The following is a 19,924-nucleotide window of genomic DNA, read 5'->3' as shown; positions in this document are numbered from 1 at the left end:
AAATATACATACATATATATATATATGCGTCGTTTGCTGAATGTGATGTTGTTCATGTAGAAGTGCTGGCAAAAAATGGCTCCATTAAATGTTACTTTGTTGACGCCAAAAGTGAAGCTGTTTTTTGAGAAGAATCACATTTTAACTTTGCCCGAATGGATTAGTGAATGTTTAGATTATCTCTCAGACGAGTTGGGCAACGACCGTCCATCTGGTATGATATTATTTTGAGATGACTGCAGTTGACTTTTTCAATTGTAAATTTTCGATTTTTTTAAGATGACGAAGTTGTTGATCTTGTTTACAAGCAGTGGTTGTTTTCCGATTTACGAGAGTTCAGTTTGCAAATTTTCCCACACAATTCGGCAAACACCGTTCTAAATGGAAATTATTGTGTTCAAGTATTGGAAAACAATAGCTGTTGGTTGGTTGTAATTGAAGTCATTGCAAATTATTTCAGATCAACAGTCTCTTGGATGTCAGCAGATCATTTTACAGTCAATATCAGAGTTTCACTGGCAAGCTGGAACTCGACGACTCGGAAAACGACGATGAAAATCGTTCCAATGAAAAAGTTCCATCAATTATATTATATATTTGTTTGATATAAATGAATAATTTGTTGAACTGAACTTTAGACAGATAAAGATAGAAAAAATTGCCGAATGATCGTGCTTGAATTGACAGATGGAATAACAACCTTACGTGCCATGGAATACCATCCAATTCCTCAGTTGGAATTGAATTTGATGCCCGGTTGTAAGGTACACCGGTTGGATTGATTTGATTTTCCAATTGAACAGCTTTTCTGGTAAAGTGGTTTTTCTTTTCCAGGTAAGATTGACAGGTCCGATTCGTTGCATTAATGAAATGTTGTTGTTGAAATCTGAAAATATTACTATACTGGGTGGTTCTTGTGACAGTTTGGAAAGTGAAAATTCAACGTTAGCATTAATTACAAAGTAGAGAGAGAAGTTGTCGACAGTGTGAAGATGAGGACTGTTTTCTGTTAAAAGGAAATTTTTTGTTGTTTTACAGAAAGCTGGCGTCGAAGATGCGAAAAGACGATCCGAAGCTTGAAAACTCCATTTGCAAACCGACCACCACCAGTAGTCGACTTTGAACGGTCTAATTGTGTGTTCGTTGTTGTTTCAAGATCAGTTGTTTTCAGCTGAGCAATGTGCAGACGAATCGTGGCAAGGGAAAACAGCGTTCGTCTCGGGCAGTGCTTTGTTAAATCAGACCAGAAATTGGCCCGATTGGAACCGTGCAACCAATGACGACCGGATGTTGGAGCCAGAGCAAGCTTGTGGATTGTCGACGACCAGTACAGTTCGTGCTCCTCCAGTGGAATCTGCCGGTCGATCTGTTGGTAGCGTTGCAGAGGTGGATTTGTTCGACGCAGACCAACTGATTTACGACGATTTGCCACCACCACCACCAACAACAACAAATCTGCACCATTCTGCTGAACATTCGACATCCGGTGATGAAGCTGAACGCAGTACACCAGAATTGTCGACGGATTTGTACGGCGACATTGGTAAAATGTTCAGCACATGAGTTTAGTATAGGATGAGTGTTTTGGCATTTGGTTCTTTTTCTTTGTTCTTCCAGCAGATTTCTTTCCTGAAAATGAACCCGAATTTATGGAAATGGAACCAGAAAATTTGACATATTTGTCAACGAACGTGGCTAGAGTCCAGTTGGAAAACAACGCGACGTTGTGCATCGAACACGACATCAGCAACGGTATTCAGATGAAGTGTTCGTCGAAATTTCAAAGACGCAACTTTGTATATATTGCTGAAATCATATCTGAACAATTTACCGCTAGTCAAGGCGAATACACGTTGAGGGTAGGAGTTTTCGGTGGCCATTGGTTGTTTCCCAGGTTGCAATTTCAATTCGCTGTGTTCATTCGATTAGGCAATCATTTTGAACATCTTGGGCAAATTGGACACGAACAAAGGCTCACACTGGTCGTTGATGGTCAAATTGAACGACTCCACAGGGTCGATTGATTGTTCACTTTCGGACAGTTTGCTGTGCCAGTTGATCGGCATGAGCGCATCTGAAGCTTGGGTATTTTATATTTTGTTCCCTCGACAATGCCTGTGACAGCGTCGAAGTTGGCTAATAATAATAATTTATTCCTTTTCAAGGATATTAAGACTCGTCTTTCTGGCGATTTGGTCAGTAGAAATCGAGCTCTCCAGGTTGGCTATATGTTGTTGTTCACAGGTTTATTTCAAGCGAAACCAAAGCAGACAAATGTTTGTTGTTGTAGGGTTTGAAACGTTGTGGTCGAATTTTACGCGAATTTGATGGTACGGTAGAAATTCGATTTGTCGGCGCTGGCAAACTTCCATTGTTGATCCAGCTTAATCCAAAAGATGTGACTGATCTGTTCCACTGAAAATAGATCGAACATTATTAACATTCGTTTTATGGATTTTCTTTCTTTTATTAATTTATTTTACTGTTCAAATTTTATCTTGTATATATTTCATTTATTTATTTATTCATTAAAAGTTATAAACGAATAAAACTGAACAACAGTATTTTACTTTTGCGCACTGAGCAATGGTTTGCTCATTGGTTGACGATCTTGCGAACGTGTTCGACAAGCAATTCTATGCCTTGACCATTGGCAGCCGAGACGCCAATCACCGGCGTCTGGGATTGTTGCAACAAGCCGGGCAATTGTAGCACGTCGTTGAGATCCATTCCAATAGGGGCTATGTCGATCTTGTTGGCGACGACAATTTTCCGTCGTCCAAGCAATGCCCGGTCGTACAGACCGAGCTCTTGGAGCAAAGTTTGCAGTTGGTTGGACGGATTTTCCACCGACACGTCGACCACAAGGCACAGGCCCAGGCAACGACGGATGTGGCGCAGAAATTGAAATCCAAGACCGCGGTTCATGTGAGCACCCTCCAGTATGCCCGGCAGATCGGCTACCGTAACGCTGAAACCGTCGGCGTACTGGATCACGCCCACGTGCGGTCGAACGGTCGTGAACGCGTATTCGGCCACTTTGGGTCTGGCGCGGGACAGCGCCCGGAGCAGAGTTGACTTGCCCACGTTTGGAAAGCCAATCTGCACACAACACGAACAAGCCGAATGAAAATGCGCACAATTTTCGTTGTGCATTGTTTTTACCAAACCAACGTCGGCCAGTAGACGCAATTCCAACTGGTAAACAATATCCTCGCCTCGACCTCCAGCTTCGGCTATTGTTGGCGCTTGCCAAGTGGCAGAAACGAACGACTGGTTGCCACGTCCACCGGCGCCACCACGGGCTGCAATGAAAATTTCACCATGATTTTTCAACTCGACCTCGTCTCCAGTTCCAGCAGCTTCACGTCGGCATACCGTACCGGTGGGAATCTGAAAATCCACGTCACGTTGACCGTTGTGGCGTTGGCAAGGAAAAAATAACGAACAAGAATACTCGGACGCAAAAGTGATTTGCACTGGCACCGTGGCAAGATTTTCCACGTCCATTTTCGCCAGCTCTGGCGCGAATTACTCGCGGAACTTTCGCTAGTGATGTTAAACTAGAATCGGCTGAAAAAAGTATTTGAAAAGTGAAAAGTGAAATTTCAAATTTTCAACTGAATCATATCCAACAAAATAGAACAACTTGTCTACAACAAGCAACCTTGAAAAATGACATGCCCGCCGTTGCCACCGTCACCACCACTGGGCCCTGCTCTGCTGTTGCGATATAAGCTGAGAAAAGCGATCATGCCATCGCCGCCGTTGCCACCGATCGTTCGAACAGTTTTGAAATCGACGAAATGACTTTTCTATAGGAATTACAAAAACAAAAATTCATCGTTCATCAACCAATCGCGGAACATGATCGAATAGATTAAATAATCGACCGTTTTCAACGGAACATTTCATGTCATGCAAATGTAACGAATGATGACGTTTGTTTCATCGACAAAGCATCAACATAGAAAATGCAAATTAAGTTCATTATCAATAAACAATGAAAAATATTATGAAAAAATAATACATCATTTAAAAAAATATAAATGGCTTTTTTCTCATCATCCGCCTAATGCTTGCACAATATGATGTGTCTACCTACACAGCACGTACAGTAAGTACACTAGTAATGTATTGAAAATGACAAAAAAATTAAAGTTTGCCACTTTTGTCATGGTGAAATGGCATCAAAAATTTCATCAATCGAACAGAATAGAATATTTTTCAACTTACGGTATTTCCAGCAGCTCGAGGTTTTTTTGGAACTTTTAATTTGTAACGGTTGTCGGCAGCAGCAGCAGAATCAGCAATTGCAGTTTGTTTTGTTAAAATTTTCGACCAAACTTTAAACCCGGCTCCAAGTTTGAAATTGCCGCGCATTGTCCGGCAAAACGCATCGCACGAACTACAAAATTTGATGAATTTGAAATTCACAATTACAGTATGCAATACCGGCAACCTTTTGCAATATGCAGGTTAGGTGTATGGAAAAGTTGGAATGATTGATTGATTTGAAGCATAATTTTGTTTTTGTCAAACACGGCAATTTTACCAAGTTCTATTCAATTTTGAAATTTCCATTTCGTTTATCAGTTGAAAGCAGTCAAGTTGAATCACATGTGCAATACTCGAATGAATGAGAATGTATATTGTAGTGAATCAGATTTTTATTATTTGCAAATTTTATTTTAACAAAAAAAAAATTTAAATAGTCGACATTTTTCTTGTTGCATCATTATTTTCGCTTTATACCACCGTATGGAAGAATTTTTCTTGTTCTTGTTCAAGTTCAACACGTCACGAATACAAACCTTTTCCCCAACTTTTCAACAGATCCAGAACATGGACAAAAATCGATTGAACAAACAAAAATGAAAGGAAAATTTATTATTTTTATCAGTAATATTGCTTCGAATATGCAAATATCAGCTACGTGTAACTGGAACGTGTGACGCGACGAAAACGATTCTGCAAATGCTACGAGTAGTAGTAGTAGTAGTAGCAGTAGTAGTAGAATGTGGAGGAGTATGCTACTGCTAACGGTGTTCCATCAAATAGATAGATTAAACTGCGAATAGAGAACAGGCCATCATTTGGACTGCTAGAAGAAGAACAAAGCAAAACGCTAGGAGATTGAATTTGGCAAAAAAATAATAAATAGAATAAAACCGACAAAAATGCATGATTTCAAATGTTCACAATGTTGGTGTTATTTTTGCCCATCATCATCACGACGAAATTGGCACGGGAAAAAAACAGTTTGATAAAAATTCTCAAATATTCTTCAATAGTAATAAATTTGCCTTTCCATGTAGGCCAACTCGAGCATGATCTGAGAATGCGAACTGCCAATTTGTCGAACAATGTCCTCCTGTTGCAACGCGTCAATGTACAAGTAAAGCATGCAGATGTTGCCGTCGATGATGTTCTTGGTCGGTTCTCTGAGACAAGAATTGGGAAATCTCACTGTGCGGTAGTCGTCGACATTGAGGCCGGCAAACGACGGCAGCATGTCAATCAACAAGCTCTGCAACATGCCCAACAAACGATACTCCCTCTCGGGCAGCGGCAACAGATAATTGACACTGCCGTCGCTGGAGGCGAATATCAAGCCCTGCCTCTGCAACACTTCTTGCCTCTTGCGGCCGGCAATTTCTTGGGCGTGGCAACGCATACGGACAAACGCATTCACTTGAGAGCCGAAATGGTAGTCGGCTTGGGGTACCAGACGCTGGCCGCCGAACGAGTCCAACGATTCGGGCAGGTAAACGTAAGTCAAGATGTCGCCGGCGGCGCTGGTCATCAAAAAGCTCAAATCGGTCCGGTCGACGAGAAATTCGACGGCAAGCACTTCGTCCGGACGCGGGTCGCGACTGACCAACGACAACGCCTTGTACTCTTCCTGGTAGCGCAGCAACGAGACGCCGAAGAACGCGTCCGCGGTGAGAGCCAAATAGCGAATCGACGCCATCTGATGCACGTAGACTTGCAAGTCGAGAAACGAAATGCCGACCAAAGCGTTGTCCTTGTACTGCCAGATGTACACTTTCTGACCCATGCCGGTCAGCAAGTAGCCGCGCAACGAGCACAGACTGGTCACTGGACCTTTCTGCTCTTTCGAATAGACGACTTTCAATTTGAACTTGGTCATGGGGCGGTCCGGCTCGGGCACCACCTCGACCACGTCGATGATCAACAGTCGACCCCTTATGAGCACCTCTTCGCCGTAGTTGAGCACGGTGCCAATGGCCAGATAACTCTGCAAGCCGCTGGCCGAACCTTCGGACTTCAACTGGACCTCTTGGCAGGCGGTGACGTGTTCGAATTCGTCGAAATCCAACTCGGCTCCCGGCACCGGCAACCAAGTGTCGGCCGAGTAGAGTTGCAATTTGAACTGCTCCATGGTGGGATAGATGAAGTGGGGCGCCTCGCGGTCGAACGTCTCGAACTGCTTGTCGTCGCCGATCAAAGTGACCACCTTGTGGCAGGGCATCTGCTCGCTGGTGGTCAACGCGTACGTGTGACTTTCCATCAGGTAGACGACGAAGTGGGCCGCCCGGCCGAGTTCCACTTTCATCGACGGGATCGACCGGTCGAAGTCGAACTTGGACGGCAAAGAGCTGACCCGCATCATGCCGTCGGCGGTGAAGTAGGCGAACGCCCGCAGTTGCTTGGGGCTGCAGTAGGGGGCGAAGGCGACCACTGGACCGTCGATGTGCATCGGGTGCAGGCGCAGATCGCCCTGTTTGGACAAGAAGCAAAAATACGGATATCCGCCGCCGATGAACAAGCCCGCGTAGCCGGCGACATTTTCAAACGGCGACAACTGCCGCGCCGGTGCTTCGTACGTTAGACGATAAGGTTCGTGTTCGTGGGCTTCTTGCCGACGTCCCGAGTGCCGGTCCCCACGCCGTGACCTGTTGCTATCGTGTTTCGACCTTTTTCGTCGCCGTCGATATTGTTCGGAAAATTGAAAATCGTCCGCCAACAGCTTGAAATCGTCCCTGCCAATTCTACGGAAGCGTTGCAAAATTGCCGTATGCCGCACTTTCTTGAACCTCACCGACAGTCGGTAGCGCTGCTGCGGATACGGGTAGTGGAACGCCTCGTAAATCAGCAACTGCTCCTCGACCACGGCAAACAGAAACGGCCGGTCCCTGAACGGACCCAAGCCCAACAACTGCACCTCTTTGATGCGCAACGGCAAACCTTGCCTGATCACCGAGGCGACCGAACTGCCGGGGCTTACTTTGCCGGTGGTTCTTTTGCGGCTGCTGCTGCTGCTGTTTTTGTTTTTGCTGTTTTTGTTGTTTTTGTTGTTTTTATTGTTTTCGTTGTTTTTGTTGTTTTCGTTGTTTTTGTTGGTGTTGGTGTTGTTGATGTCGTCGCAGAGCACCTGGAAGCCAAAGCTGAAATGCTGGACCACGAACACGGAAACCAAATCCGGCACCGAATAGATTTCCAAGTCACCGTTGTCTTTGGCCAACACCAGCCAATAGGTATGCCGACCGTCAGAAGTGCGCCGTCGAGTCGGCTCGGTCGGCGCCTCGGCTCCGATCGGCTCCCCATACAGGAGCAGGTCGTCTTCGTCGACGGGCGTGGTCATCTGCAGTTTCGCCTTCAAATTCGACTCCGCCGACGGCGAAACGACGCTGTCGACCACAACAAACAAGCTACTGGTGTCTTTGTACAGGCAAAGCGCCACCGCCGGGACGGTGCAGTGGAGCCGCTGTTCGGACATCGCCAGTCGGTATTCGCCGCGGTACGAGACCAAACCGAACAGCAGCACGTGGCCGTGACGGACGATCAAAGCCACGTACGGGTCGATCACGCTCGCCTGGCAGACTTCTTCGAAAACACGCAAATTTATACACTGGACTTGCTGGCCTCGATGGAGCAAGACCAAATTTTCCTTCGTCACTTGCACCACGTAGGCGCCGTTCATCATATCACCGCAGGCGATTGTTTCGAAACGGATCTCGAATCCGGTGTCGAAAATTTCCGTAATTCCGCTGCTCAAAGTGAAAACCACCGTCCGTTGTTTGGTGGTCAACAGCATGTACTGGGGTCTGGGCGACGCCGATCTGTCGACCGACCCAATCAACTGGGCGCCCACAGACCAAGCGTTCAACACGTCCTCGACTCTGGTCTGGGTCAGCAACCGCGGTCGAACGCTGCGCTGCATAACTGTGAACGAGCCGTCGGTGCCCGGTCCGCCGGCCACCAGCCAGTCGCTCACATAGTCCTCGTAAAAGTTGTTGACCATCGCCACCGACGACTCGCCGACCGTGATCGCCCTGCAAGGTCCCAGGCTGGCCAGTTGGTCGAGGCGACGAAACTCGAATTTGGTTTGAACTAGCGTTTCGGTGGTGCACGGGCGAATCAGTTCACCGTACAGTTGCATGTCGTCGAGCAGATTCAGACCGGTGTCACGTGCCGGCAACGTCACCGCCTTGGATGGAACAGAATTGTGCACTGAGGGAGAAGAGGAAGAGGATGAGCAAGAGGAGTTGGAGGAGGAGGAAGAGGAAGAGTTCGAGCAGGAGGACAAGTAGGAGGAGGAGGAGGAGGAGGAAGAGGAGGAGGAGGACGAGGAGGAGGACGAGGACGACGAGGACGAGGACGACGACGACGACGACGACGAAGACGAGCAGACCGAGGACGAAGAAGGCGAGACGGAAGGCGACGACGAGTTGGACGAGGACGAGCAGGAGGAGGAGCAGGAGGACGAGGAGGAGGATGAAGAAGAGCGGGAAGAGGAGTCAGAGGAAGAGCTGGAAGAGGAAGAGGAGGAGGCAGGCGCGTCGCCGCGCACGACCACGTCGACCTGCTCGATCGCCTCGTATGCGTACAATGCCGAATTGCCAATCGCAGAACCGACGAACAAACAGTTGCTGGACACGCAAGCGCTAACGGTCGACGGGGCGGCGCCACGGACAGAACTGGCGGTCAGTAGAATCTCTTTGACCATGTTCAAGCGATCGAAAAGGAGAGAAACCACGAACACTAGTCCGCTGCGCAGCACCAAAGCCGCGTTGGCCGAATCGATCAGTGCCGCGTGGGAGCCGTCCAAAGTGACCATCAGCTCAGACCTGTCCCTGAGCGGATAGTTGGTGAACCCGCGGCCGTTGTCGTTGATCAAGATGCCGCAGCAGGGAACGCTCTGGTTGAGATAGATGATGGAGTTGACGGAAAAGAGTAAAACGCCGCCCAACGGCTTCGGCAACGCCAGCAACGCGAACGCGTCGAACGGCAAATTGCCCAGCGTCCAGATCACCGCGTGTGTTTTGTCCTTGGGATTCAGGGACACGGCCAGAATTTGATACGTATCCTGGCGGACCACTACCCGACCGGCGGTGGTCTGCGTCGGCTCGTACAGCAGCAGCACAGTCGGCTCGTAGAAGCCATGCAAGAAACACATATCGGTCACGTTGTGCATTTTGGCGTCAATGGCATTGAACGCCACCGTATAGCTGGTGAGACGCAAGCTGAACGGCCAGCCGGGTCTTTGCGACGGATCGACAATGTTCATACTTTCGTACAAGCTTTCCCGCACTAGGGGCAATACAACCAGATGGGCCCCGTAGATGGTCATCGCCGCGCACCTCCTTTCTGGATCCATGCGCAGCATCGGCGGTATCTCAAAGCGCGTAAAGCCGAGCTTGAACAAATCGTCCTCGTAGTAGTGCATCGACAATGTAACCAGACTGTGCGTCTCGATGTCGTAGCCGACCACGCTCAGCTTCGCATCGTCGATAGCCAACAGAATCACGTCCAACTGAAAGCCGGTCAGCCGGGCAATGGCGACCGACGCCAATCGACCATACACCTGCTCGCTGAGTACCAATTCAAATGAAGCCAGGTTCGTCGGACACAGTCCACCACCACATTCCATCGTATCGCTTGTCAACTTGGCCGGACGAAGTTTGTAAATTTTCAAATAAGAATCACAAGCGACCACCACTTCCCAATCATCGGTCTGCGTGAAATGACCGAACATAGACTTGTTCACCGCTGTTGGAGCATCAGTTTGCCGATGAACCGCGTACATGATTGAAAATTTCAATTTATCAAGAAGAAGCCAATACTTATACCTACACAGACAGTACAAATAATGTTAACGAACGAAGAAAAAAAAAGAAATTGAAACAACAATTTTGCTCAACATTTTCTTCAATTAGAATAGTTAAAAGAAATGAATTTTTAGCTTGTTTTTATAGTTAACAAAACTTAAACACAACAAACAAAGAGATCTTAAAATATAGGTAAAATAAAACTTTTGCTTGCTTGACAAGCTGTTTTGTTTGAAATGCAATCGCAGGACAAATTCATTGCATAACTAAAATTGAAAATCACTGTTGTCAACAAAAAGAATGCAAAATAGGAGAATTGTACCTCAATTTCACAACCTAATGAAGCTAATTAAATGAAGGCATTACTTTAGACAGAAAAAAATTCCGCCACATAATTGCAAAAGTGTAACACAATAAAGCTACAGTAGACTATTAAATCAAGGTTAATTACAGTTACACAAAGTTAAAAATTGAACTATTCGCTTGTTCGACTTGTTAAAGTTTCAAATAATTTGATGCACATTATACTTACTTGAAAATATAATTACTAAAATTTTCCTTCAGTGAAAATTTAAAATTTTTAATATAAACCAACCGTAAGATTTACCGTACTGTGTAATATTTTGAAATTATAAAAACAAAAAATATAAATAAAAGAAATTTAATTATGATTTATGTTGTGAGAAATTAGATTTTCCGTGATTATAATTATTAAATACTACTGCTTTTTTGCTTTTTTTTGCTCTTTGCTAAAAAATAATTTACCGTAACCATAAGGATAAGTAGGTGTATGTATACAGTATTTACCATTGACAATTTTTACGCCACTCGAAAGAAATAAATAATAATAAACTGAAGTGCTTTTTATTTTCCAATTAATTTTTTGGCAAACTTTTTTAACCATTTCAACATTACTTACTTACTTGCTTACATAAGGGGGGTTTGGAAAATTAATCATCAATTGGTGATCGAACTTTATTTAATACGGACCATTTTAATAAGAATATTGCTAATTGTGATAAATAAGTCGTTTATCGTTTCCATAATTTTATTCACAAGCAGTTTTTGTAAAGTTAACATGAATTGCACAATTTTTCAAACTGTTCCAAATTGAAAACACAACCATACGAGTCCGTGTGAGGACACCGGTCAACAGCAACTTCCAACCATTTGGACAAATTATTCTGACAATTATGCGTGACAATAATTGGCCATGGCGGTGGATGAGCAAATGTTTCTGGCGAAATCATGTGACTTCGATCTGAGGCGAATTTCTCGACGTACAATTTAGCATCGACAACGCGAAACAGACGTCTAATCGACGCGGTGAAATGAAAAAGAAAATCACACAATCAACACGCTGGCATTGTTACACTAATAATATTATTGTACGAAATATACCGATTATTATGACATTCGCAGTCAGGACGAATCGCCTTTTCCACATACTCTTTCGCTGAACATGGGAATTGCAATGTGGTGTCCAGATCGAATATCAGCTCTCCTTGCTGGTCGTGATGAAGCATTGCAAAAACGTGATAGTCCTGAATTTAGAATAAAAATCAAAACCCAGATAATCAATACGAAGAGCAAATCCACTTGCACATACCCAGACGACGAAACCTTCGAAATTTGGATCACCAGTTCTTTGATGCCACAGTGAAACCTACGATTGCAAAAGAAAAACAAAACAAAACAAAAAACGTAAAAATTGACATCTTCGAACAGTTGACTGACTTTGCGCTTGCAATTTGTTAGAAAGCAAACCCGACAATTTGAAGTTGGAAAAGCTGAAATCAACTGTTTGCTCAAATGCCAGACGTTCTCTTCACTGCAAATAAAACGCACAGTGTGCATACAGTCCAATTAAACAAATAAATTAATTAATTTACCAATATTGTGGTGTGTATAAACAACTTTCTCGTTTTGGAAATTCCATCTTCCACATATACATACTTTTTTTTGGAAATTTAGAACATACTGGCTAAAAAAAATAATTTACACGCAATACGCATCAGAATAAGCAATTTCAAAATATACATTTACATTACATTATAAAATATGAGTTAAAAAATCAACAAATGAAATCATAACAATAAAAACAAATTTATGATGCAAAGTTTATTTGGAAATGTAAGGTTAAAATTGGACAATCGATTTGACAAAATACTGTCAAACGTTTCTCACTGCTTTTTCTAAATAAATAAACGCAAATATGATAAGCATGATTATACTGACGAGCAGTCATTGTCATGTCAAAAAATCAAAACACATTGCAAACTGCGTACAGAAGGAATAATTTTCAGGATAAGGATAGTAGTAATAGTAGGAATAATGATTACCGTAAAAATACCATTTAGGCAAAATATATATTTGGCATGCATTACATTGATAAGTCAAAAAGATCATCATATATGAAGAATTTGAAACCAAAAACTTTTTCAAGCAGTGAGCAATTCCAGATTTGGTAATACGATATATATATATGTAGGTATGAATATATGTTTGTATATATGCATAAATACGTATAAATATTTGTGTGTGTATACATGCACACACACACACACACACGCACACTGACTAGAAGTCGTTGTGAATGCGAATTCAGTTTCAAACAATTCAGTCTAACGTCACATGTTAGTAAAAAAATGCAATCGAAAAAGGAAAACACGTTGCACCAAGTGCAAGAAAATATACTTGGGGAAAAATCAAAATTACAATTTGAATACGGATGTTACAGGTGGAAACTATTAGAGATAAGTCTGCGTCTTTGAAGGAACAGATAAGTAAAATAAATATCTACTACATTAAGAGTTTCTTTGAACCATTAATTTTGGTGGACAAAGAAATTTCCATAATGTAAAGATGTATGCAATGTAATGCAAAGAATAGAACTGGTAGTAGATGCGCTTCTTTTTTTGTCTTTCATTTTCTGAAGATGCAAAACATAGAATAATTTTTACCAGCACATACGGGAAGAAGTTGATAGCAATGAAAATTAACAAAGTGGGAAAAATGGAACAACTGACAAAAAATCAAGACAGATTCAATTTGTCAGCAATGGCAGCAACCAAAGCGGCACCTCTGCCACTTCCATCTCCTGCTTGAACGAGATGAAACTGGAAATAGAAAAAAAAATTAATAAAACGATATATATATATATATATATATATATATATAGAAATTATTCAATTTTTTTTGTAAATTTCAAATTTACATCAATGTTCGGGTCTAACAATTCGCGAACTTTGTCTTTAACCCACGAGTGCAAAAATGGATGAAAACGATAAGTAGATCCGTCAATTCCAACAATTGCTTTCTTCTTTCCAATACGATTCAACACGCAAGCTATTGCTGAAGAGAAAAACAAAAGCATCGTAAATTGAATACAACAAGAACTGTTGAAAAATGACCGAAAAAGATGAATTACCAGCAGCACATAAATTGGCAGATCGTCTTGAAACGGTCATGCACACTTCACGCAATACAAGCAAATCACTGTATACATATGTTTCAATTCCAAGTTCATCGAGTATTTGTCTTGTTTGAACCATATTTCCACCTTCGTCGCTAAAATCGTTAATATTATCGTCATAATTCAACGAGAAAAATTTTTATTATGACGACAAACATACGCTAATATTTCAGAAATGAACTTGGTTGGAAATGTGTTCGGTGTGAACAACAACTGAGAACCAACGCCTCGGAATATCAAATTCCCTTTGACAAGCTTCTCAATGACCAGTCGCACTAATTCGCCCATGTACATGCCGGCAACCATTTTATCGAAGCTAAATAAATTAAAAATTGAGAAACAATAGAATAAGAAGCTAAATTACCATTGAACGCCAGGATGTACGGATCGTTCGTCCACAATGCGATCGTATTGAGTTTTGATAAATTCTGCCTCGCCACCATCGCCGAAACCACCCCATTCCGTATCAATAATCATCTAAAAATGAAAAAAAAAAACGTACATTTTTACATTCAATTCAATTCAATTCAATTTTCCTACTTTCTCATAAGGAAAATCAACATCTTTCAATTTTGGAATTTTCTTAACATCTTCCATGTAAGATGCGTTGGTGCCAGTGGCTGAAAAATTGCATTGATATTTATTTACTTTTTTTTTAATCGAAATGGTTCAGAGAAGAATCTCATTTCAAATATCTTACCAACAATAACGCCAAGCTCACATTGTCTCATATCGTGAGCCGTAGCAACTTGCGTACCTACAGTATCGTTCATCAAAGCCATAACTGTGATTTTCAAGTTCTAAAGAAATTGCAAAAAATGTTAAAGGAAAAAATTACACTTGTTAAACAATTCGACAAACTCGTTTGTGAATTGCAGTTTGTAGCAATTTGACAACATCTTCCCCTTCGACGCCAGAAGCGTTGAATCCTTTAGTCCAACGCAATAATTTGGCCGAACAAAGGCTAGTCTGATCGCAGGGATAGCTAAATGTGAAACCCATCTTAATCGGCTCGTCCAGAAGTTTCTTGTTACGCAAGACGGATTCCATACAGCTGGCAATGAAATCAAAAAGCTAAAAATAAATAGCTTCATTTCCACGAAGAAATATTTCAAAAAAAAAAATTAAACGATTAAAAGATATATATTGTCACACGGAAAGTATTTCCTCACTTTGACGTAGAATCCGTGTTCGTGCAATTCCTAATTATCAGTAACGAGTAAAAAATATAATGCAGGAAATTACGTAATTTCTAATACACCATTGAAAAAACACAACGTTAACAAAATTACACTTAAAAAATTATTTTAACGCTATTCATCACCTCTTCGCCAGTGCCAGTCATTGCATTTTGTGGCATACGGAAATTGCAACTTTCAGCAGTAGTATCCTCCGCATTTTCGGCAATGTTCATCAACATCACTCTCAAATTCGTGCCACCCAAATCAATAGCCATATATTTTCCACACTCTATAAAAAACAAAAGCAGAAAAAATTATTATAATATTGATGTTAATTTACACAACAAATACACATACCAGTTCCATCTGGTAAAACTGGCACAAATGATGGTAGCATAGCTATTGTTGATTCTTTCAGTCCACCAGCTAAGCCGCTGGTCATCTCCCGGTCCATGATGTACATCATTCGACGTAAAGCGTCATTGTCTAAGATGAATTCGGCCAATACGGATTCCAACTACAACAAAAGCAGTGAATTTTAAAAATAAAAACAATCATTAAAAAATCTGCTTCGAATTCTTTCTATATATTGGAATTTCATTTAAAAAAATAAACGGTCACTGATCATTTGAACATTTTTCTCCAACAGTTAATTCACATAATTTTGTTAATATTCCAGGGAAAATATAATTCCACTGTAACAATGACACAAATCAAAATACTAGTCTACAAAAATAACAAATTGTACCTAATTATTTTTAAATATTCAAATTCAAGTTGAAGTATAAATGAAAAATAGAAGAGGAATAAAAGTTGTCCCCAAAATATACATTACGAATACGTATGGATTTTATTTTCTGGTAGCATCGGCTAGTGATTAAATTGACTGGATGATGACTAATCAATGACAACAGAGTGCAGTTGGATTTCACGATTGCATCATAGTATGTATGATTTGCAACGATTCTGGCGTCATCAACGATTGCGTTTCGTAATCTGACGTTGAAAACAAATGAAATCAACACAACAAAATGGAATTCCACATTTTCCAAAGTATCAATTTCGACTTTGTGGTATTTTCAAAATGAAAAATTTCACTTGAAAACACAAAACACACAATAAGCATCTCCATAATGAACAGCAGTAATAAGGTGGTAAAAAGTGGTAAATTGAATTCCGTTTAATGAATGAGTTGAAATGTGAACATTTCTGAAAAGCACAGGCAAATGATGACGCTAGACAAACAGACGGCATTGTTCAACCGTTGATGACAAAAGTCGATAACAACAAAACGTACGACCGAATAGATAAACAAACAAGCACAAATGTATATATATTTATATTTGTTTGCTTGTTTATTTACATTTGCATATGCCATTTGATGAAACGTGAGCGTTGTCTGACTTGGCACACGTTTCGGTTGAAGCACCTTGAAAATATGCACGTCCCACGCACGTAACGCGTGCTTTCTCGTCTCAGGTACAACTTTTAATAGACTGACTATTCATCATTCGATTTCCAATCTCGATCAAGCATCCAAAATCCCCCCTACCATATATATATATTAAGGATCCATTTCTACATTGTTATTTTGGATTCTTCTGTTACAGTTGTGTTGTGAGATATTATTTTTCCAATCCAAATTCTTCCAATTCAACAGCACCATCACGTTGGATTTGAAATTTCAACATTCAGACACAAATAGTGGACATTCAGCTTGTACTGTTGTCGTGGTGGTCAGTGGAAGAATGATCGTGAACAGGGGACGGTCGTTCACCTGCTTGCTATGTGGAAAAAATGCCAACCGCACACGCAGGACCACATTTTTCGTGTACGGCGGCCGTTGATCAATGTCAATACCAATTACAGTTGTAGATTAAATGATAAATAAATAAGTTGTTGTGTTTAATGTTGAAAAAAAATATTTTTTTAATATGACAAATTGAAACTGACCACATATTATTGGATTGGCAAAAAATGACAACATCGATGCCATTGTCGATTGATAATTGAAATCGAATTGATCAAAAGTGTGTTTTAAAATAAGAAGAGAAAAAAAGAAAATATTTCACCTACCGTAAATTTTTGCTTTTTTCTTTTGAAAGCGTCGGTAATAAATTGGACAATGGAAAGCATCTTTTTCAGATTTAATAATTCCAAAAAGCAAGATCGACGAAAATTGACGATTCGAACTTTGAATGGGCGAACAAGTTTATTAGGTGAAGAAGAAGAAGAAGAATGGCAGCATAAAAGTCGCTAGGATGCAAGCTGAAATAAATAAATTCAACAAATAAGATAACGAATGAATCAATAAAAAATAAACAAGTTAAAATAGGATTAAAAGAAAAAAAAATTTTCCCCCATTTGAAAAGTGAAAAAAAAGAAGTCATCTAGGCGGATAATTGTGAGGTGGAATGGAAAAAAGGAGGAAATTATTTCCCATCATTGCGGAGCTGATGATCAGCAAGAAAATGCAGCACTGGCAAAGTTTGAAATCGATATCAGTCCACGCATGTCGTATTGATATCTATTATTCTATTGGAAAATTTCACCGACTAGAGAAGAAGGGAGGGGGGGGAGGGAAGACGGGTGGGGGAGCGAAGCAGCAGCAGCAGCAGCAGCAGCAGCACTAGCACTAGCAGCAGCATTAGCAGACAGCAGACAGCCAATTGAATGAATATATGCACCAGCCTACACACAGGCTGGCAGACAGATAGCAGAGCTGTCTCGCTCTGATCAGAAAAAATATGCGTGCATCGTTGGTAACAGCCGCGCACGAGACTACTGCTGACGAAAGCAGAATACCCATCCAGACACTGCCAAACACACACACACACACACACGCCGCCAAATAGTAAATAATACGAATTTATTTAAAGTAAGATATTAACTACCAATTGATGGAAGGCGACCAGTTTTGTCGTGTTTGCTGTTTTTTGTTGTTGTGCACGCTGCGATTCTGCTCTTCTTTTCCCACTCTGTCAACAACTCCCACTACTATTAGCAGTATACAAACAACGACATCGTTGTTGTATACCGTGTTGGTGATATACGGTTGACCGTAGATGAAATTGGAAAAAAAAATACAACAGCTACCGTCTGATCCAACCGTATGGGATATCGGCAGCGAAAGACGTCGACCGCATTGGACCGGTCGTATATCAGCATCCAAATGGCCCCTTGTAATTAAGTAAGCGTCTGCTCCCCGTGACCGGACCAATGAAAAACGCTGCCGGCGATGAAGAAAATACCATCAAAATTTCCAACGTAACCTTTCAACGTGAAATATCACAACAAATCACTGACATAAGAATAACCCTTACCTAAATAACATTGTATAATAATTGATATGGGTGACCAGAGGGAACGAAATAGAAAAGAAAAATGGAAATTCAAGCGGTGGTCGGTGAAATTTCCGACGTTCCATTACGAATAAATAGTTGGTTCCATCGTGCTGGGCGATGAATTATGCTAAAATTGGTCGGCCACAACGACGCTACCAAATTCTGCCCGGCCACGCTTGCGGTTAGTCGGTCATGACCGAACTGATCGATAATATGTTCTCCACTTTGTCTACAGAAAGATCAATTGACGTTTTGCGATTTTCAAGTGTTGTACACGAGCAGCGGCGTTGAAGAATAATTCCATTCCCAATTACTAATACTAATTACAGTCCGTTCAACTTTTCCCATTCACGTACAGTATAAGAATAAGCAAACGTCAACCTCAGACGATCGTCCAGAGCAGCTGAAATATCATCAATTGATCGAGCAAACACAACCTTCTAAAATATACATCCAAGAATACGTGTGCGTGATGTCATCGGCTAACCGCAACACATTCGTTGACATAGCAACGCCAATAATCTGCACTTTGCCTGTGGCGTTGTTTCAAGTCGAACTTGGATTCAGTTCCAATTCTAACAGTCGACTAGTGAAAATCAAGTTTCCCCCCATTGTTGATAACCTGATTCGACATCGAACAGCCAATAATCGAAACTCCAACTATTCCTTCTCATTAACCCTGAGAACAGTTGAATGTGTCACTGAATCAATCCAACCCGTCCAATGAGGTGAAGTTCAACACGTAAAGCCAGCTAAAGGTTTACTGAGCTAACAATTTTGGTCGGCTGAAATATTTTTACAATCTAATTATTAATTTATGTTTATTTAAGAACATTGGAGATGAATCTCAATTGAAATTCAACATTCCCACCACCGTTTTATCGAATACAACTTCTCTCACTTACCCTATTTTAGTTGTAGTAGAGCTTCAACGTTGAATAGGTTCAGCTGTGTAGTGTAGAGTAGTGTAGAGTAGAGTAGAGTAGAGTAGTGTAAAAAGCAGCGTAGCGCAGCAGATCAGCGGAGTAAAATGAGCTCCAGTGTATTTGCAGCTGTTTTTATACTACTCCAATTGACCTTTTAACCTCGTAGTATAGAACAATGGACGATCCAATGACTATTATCCAGTGGAGATCTGGCACCGATGATAGACATGATATGGATCAGCAATAATCCCTGTCCATTGTGAACGTCGAGGTCACGGTCAAGATATATAGATAAGTTGAGCTCCAATACCGAAGAACGAGCAGCGCACGTTTGTGCAAATGTTCGGCTCTGTGTATGCGTTGGTGCGGCTTAGGGAAGCTTTATTCAATAAATCATTATTGTTAATGATGGCACGGAAATTTCAGAGCACTTGACAAGCGTGAGCAGCTGAACAATGACTCACAGATACGCAATAGGTCGATTCACCAGCAGGGGTCGGCGCCAGAACTACTACAACAATACTGAATAATGTGAAAAACAAAAAAATATGTTTACGTACCAGTATTGTGTTTCATTACATATTATATTGAATAGATATATGTACGTATGAAAAACATTCAATCGAAATACTTGCACTTTGCGGTAAAATACAATTTCATACAAACTGGTTTAAAATTAATAAACATTATTTCACTGACTAGACGAATAAACTTTCCATTTCAATTATTTTACTCGCAAATTTATTTAACTAATAACACAATTCAAATTCCATCATATAATGCTTCAATTATGATAAATTTTCTAATCAGTATGAATAATTTTCATTTATTGATTAAATTTATCCAAAAAAGAAAAATACAATTTTTCTACAATTTGAATGTTATAACAAAATTTCAGCGCCAGTGGATTTCAGCCAAACAA

General features: G+C 41.2%; 7 protein-coding genes across 7 annotated transcripts; 2 read left to right on the top strand and 5 right to left on the bottom strand.

The window, feature by feature from the left end:
* The first annotated feature begins 75 nt into the window (after window positions 1–75).
* Window positions 76–2,024, top strand: Tsp_05364 (protein RMI1-like protein). The gene is made up of 6 exons (XM_003371677.1): window positions 76–214; window positions 280–401; window positions 461–574; window positions 639–759; window positions 1,172–1,543; window positions 1,618–2,024. The coding sequence occupies exons 1-6, from the start codon at window positions 76–78 to the stop codon at window positions 2,022–2,024; spliced, it is 1,275 nt and encodes a 424-aa protein (XP_003371725.1).
* A 214-nt stretch (window positions 2,025–2,238) lies between these two features.
* Window positions 2,239–4,523, bottom strand: Tsp_05365 (spo0B-associated GTP-binding protein). The gene is made up of 8 exons (XM_003371676.1): window positions 4,456–4,523; window positions 4,237–4,408; window positions 3,668–3,815; window positions 3,458–3,573; window positions 3,171–3,393; window positions 2,571–3,102; window positions 2,442–2,463; window positions 2,239–2,415 (listed from the first exon to the last, which is right to left on the bottom strand). Exons 1-8 carry the CDS (start codon window positions 4,521–4,523, stop codon window positions 2,239–2,241), a joined length of 1,458 nt encoding a protein of 485 aa, XP_003371724.1.
* Window positions 4,524–5,287: 764 nt separating this feature from the next.
* Window positions 5,288–10,054, bottom strand: Tsp_05366 (cleavage and polyadenylation specificity factor subunit 1). Its single transcript, XM_003371675.1, has 3 exons — window positions 8,819–10,054; window positions 7,434–8,455; window positions 5,288–7,160 (listed from the first exon to the last, which is right to left on the bottom strand). Exons 1-3 carry the CDS (start codon window positions 10,052–10,054, stop codon window positions 5,288–5,290), a joined length of 4,131 nt encoding a protein of 1,376 aa, XP_003371723.1.
* A 3,057-nt stretch (window positions 10,055–13,111) lies between these two features.
* On the bottom strand, window positions 13,112–13,857 carry Tsp_05367 (hexokinase type 2). Its single transcript, XM_003371674.1, has 4 exons — window positions 13,733–13,857; window positions 13,507–13,646; window positions 13,294–13,430; window positions 13,112–13,195 (listed from the first exon to the last, which is right to left on the bottom strand). The coding sequence occupies exons 1-4, from the start codon at window positions 13,855–13,857 to the stop codon at window positions 13,112–13,114; spliced, it is 486 nt and encodes a 161-aa protein (XP_003371722.1).
* A 3,765-nt stretch (window positions 13,858–17,622) lies between these two features.
* Tsp_05368 (hypothetical protein) lies at window positions 17,623–18,159 on the bottom strand. Its single transcript, XM_003371673.1, has 2 exons — window positions 18,056–18,159; window positions 17,623–17,911 (listed from the first exon to the last, which is right to left on the bottom strand). The coding sequence occupies exons 1-2, from the start codon at window positions 18,157–18,159 to the stop codon at window positions 17,623–17,625; spliced, it is 393 nt and encodes a 130-aa protein (XP_003371721.1).
* Window positions 18,160–18,193: 34 nt separating this feature from the next.
* Tsp_05369 (conserved hypothetical protein) lies at window positions 18,194–18,803 on the top strand. The gene is made up of 2 exons (XM_003371672.1): window positions 18,194–18,257; window positions 18,406–18,803. Exons 1-2 carry the CDS (start codon window positions 18,194–18,196, stop codon window positions 18,801–18,803), a joined length of 462 nt encoding a protein of 153 aa, XP_003371720.1.
* A 41-nt stretch (window positions 18,804–18,844) lies between these two features.
* Tsp_05370 (conserved hypothetical protein) lies at window positions 18,845–19,578 on the bottom strand. Its single transcript, XM_003371671.1, has 4 exons — window positions 19,559–19,578; window positions 19,463–19,524; window positions 19,162–19,371; window positions 18,845–18,861 (listed from the first exon to the last, which is right to left on the bottom strand). Exons 1-4 carry the CDS (start codon window positions 19,576–19,578, stop codon window positions 18,845–18,847), a joined length of 309 nt encoding a protein of 102 aa, XP_003371719.1.
* Between the last annotated feature and the right edge of the window lie 346 nt (window positions 19,579–19,924).

The sequence above is a fragment of the Trichinella spiralis genome (assembly GCF_000181795.1).
Source record: "Trichinella spiralis strain ISS 195 chromosome Unknown Scfld9, whole genome shotgun sequence".
Taxonomy (NCBI): Eukaryota; Metazoa; Nematoda; class Enoplea; order Trichinellida; family Trichinellidae; genus Trichinella; species Trichinella spiralis.
The sequence above is the reverse complement of the archived record's forward strand: the minus strand, read 5'-3'. Positions and strand labels throughout refer to the sequence as shown.

What these genes read in the sequence shown, in the direction of transcription:
- Tsp_05366 (XM_003371675.1), bottom strand. Translation starts at nt 10,054, where the DNA reads ATGTACGCGGTTCATCGGCAAACTGATGCTCCAACAGCGGTGAACAAG. An exon ending in TCGAGCAGGTCGACGTGGTC is followed by an intron (nt 8,456 to 8,818) that starts GTGCGCGGCGAC and finishes GTTCCATCCAAG; the next exon opens with GCGGTGACGTTGCCGGCACG. An exon ending in GTGCCGGATTTGGTTTCCGT is followed by an intron (nt 7,161 to 7,433) that starts GTTCGTGGTCCA and finishes GGGTCCGTTCAG; the next exon opens with GGACCGGCCGTTTCTGTTTG.
- Tsp_05368 (XM_003371673.1), bottom strand. Translation starts at nt 18,159, where the DNA reads ATGGAACGTCGGAAATTTCACCGACCACCGCTTGAATTTCCATTTTTC. An exon ending in TATTATACAATGTTATTTAG is followed by an intron (nt 17,912 to 18,055) that starts GTAAGGGTTATT and finishes CTTAATTACAAG; the next exon opens with GGGCCATTTGGATGCTGATA.
- Tsp_05365 (XM_003371676.1), bottom strand. Translation starts at nt 4,523, where the DNA reads ATGCTTCAAATCAATCAATCATTCCAACTTTTCCATACACCTAACCTG. An exon ending in CCATTGCTCAGTGCGCAAAA is followed by an intron (nt 2,464 to 2,570) that starts GTAAAATACTGT and finishes AATTAATAAAAG; the next exon opens with AAAGAAAATCCATAAAACGA. An exon ending in AGAAAATCCATAAAACGAAT is followed by an intron (nt 2,416 to 2,441) that starts GTTAATAATGTT and finishes ATCTATTTTCAG; the next exon opens with TGGAACAGATCAGTCACATC.
- Tsp_05370 (XM_003371671.1), bottom strand. Translation starts at nt 19,578, where the DNA reads ATGAAACACAATACTGGTAC. An exon ending in ATGAAACACAATACTGGTAC is followed by an intron (nt 19,525 to 19,558) that starts GTAAACATATTT and finishes CACATTATTCAG; the next exon opens with TATTGTTGTAGTAGTTCTGG. An exon ending in GACCTATTGCGTATCTGTGA is followed by an intron (nt 19,372 to 19,462) that starts GTCATTGTTCAG and finishes AGCTTCCCTAAG; the next exon opens with CCGCACCAACGCATACACAG.
- Tsp_05367 (XM_003371674.1), bottom strand. Translation starts at nt 13,857, where the DNA reads ATGGTTGCCGGCATGTACATGGGCGAATTAGTGCGACTGGTCATTGAG. An exon ending in CCGAACACATTTCCAACCAA is followed by an intron (nt 13,647 to 13,732) that starts GTTCATTTCTGA and finishes TAACGATTTTAG; the next exon opens with CGACGAAGGTGGAAATATGG. An exon ending in TGCCAATTTATGTGCTGCTG is followed by an intron (nt 13,431 to 13,506) that starts GTAATTCATCTT and finishes TTTTCTCTTCAG; the next exon opens with CAATAGCTTGCGTGTTGAAT.
- Tsp_05369 (XM_003371672.1), top strand. Translation starts at nt 18,194, where the DNA reads ATGAATTATGCTAAAATTGGTCGGCCACAACGACGCTACCAAATTCTG. An exon ending in TCTGCCCGGCCACGCTTGCG is followed by an intron (nt 18,258 to 18,405) that starts GTTAGTCGGTCA and finishes TACTAATTACAG; the next exon opens with TCCGTTCAACTTTTCCCATT.
- Tsp_05364 (XM_003371677.1), top strand. Translation starts at nt 76, where the DNA reads ATGGCTCCATTAAATGTTACTTTGTTGACGCCAAAAGTGAAGCTGTTT. An exon ending in ATGGAAATTATTGTGTTCAA is followed by an intron (nt 402 to 460) that starts GTATTGGAAAAC and finishes AAATTATTTCAG; the next exon opens with ATCAACAGTCTCTTGGATGT. An exon ending in AAAATCGTTCCAATGAAAAA is followed by an intron (nt 575 to 638) that starts GTTCCATCAATT and finishes ACTGAACTTTAG; the next exon opens with ACAGATAAAGATAGAAAAAA.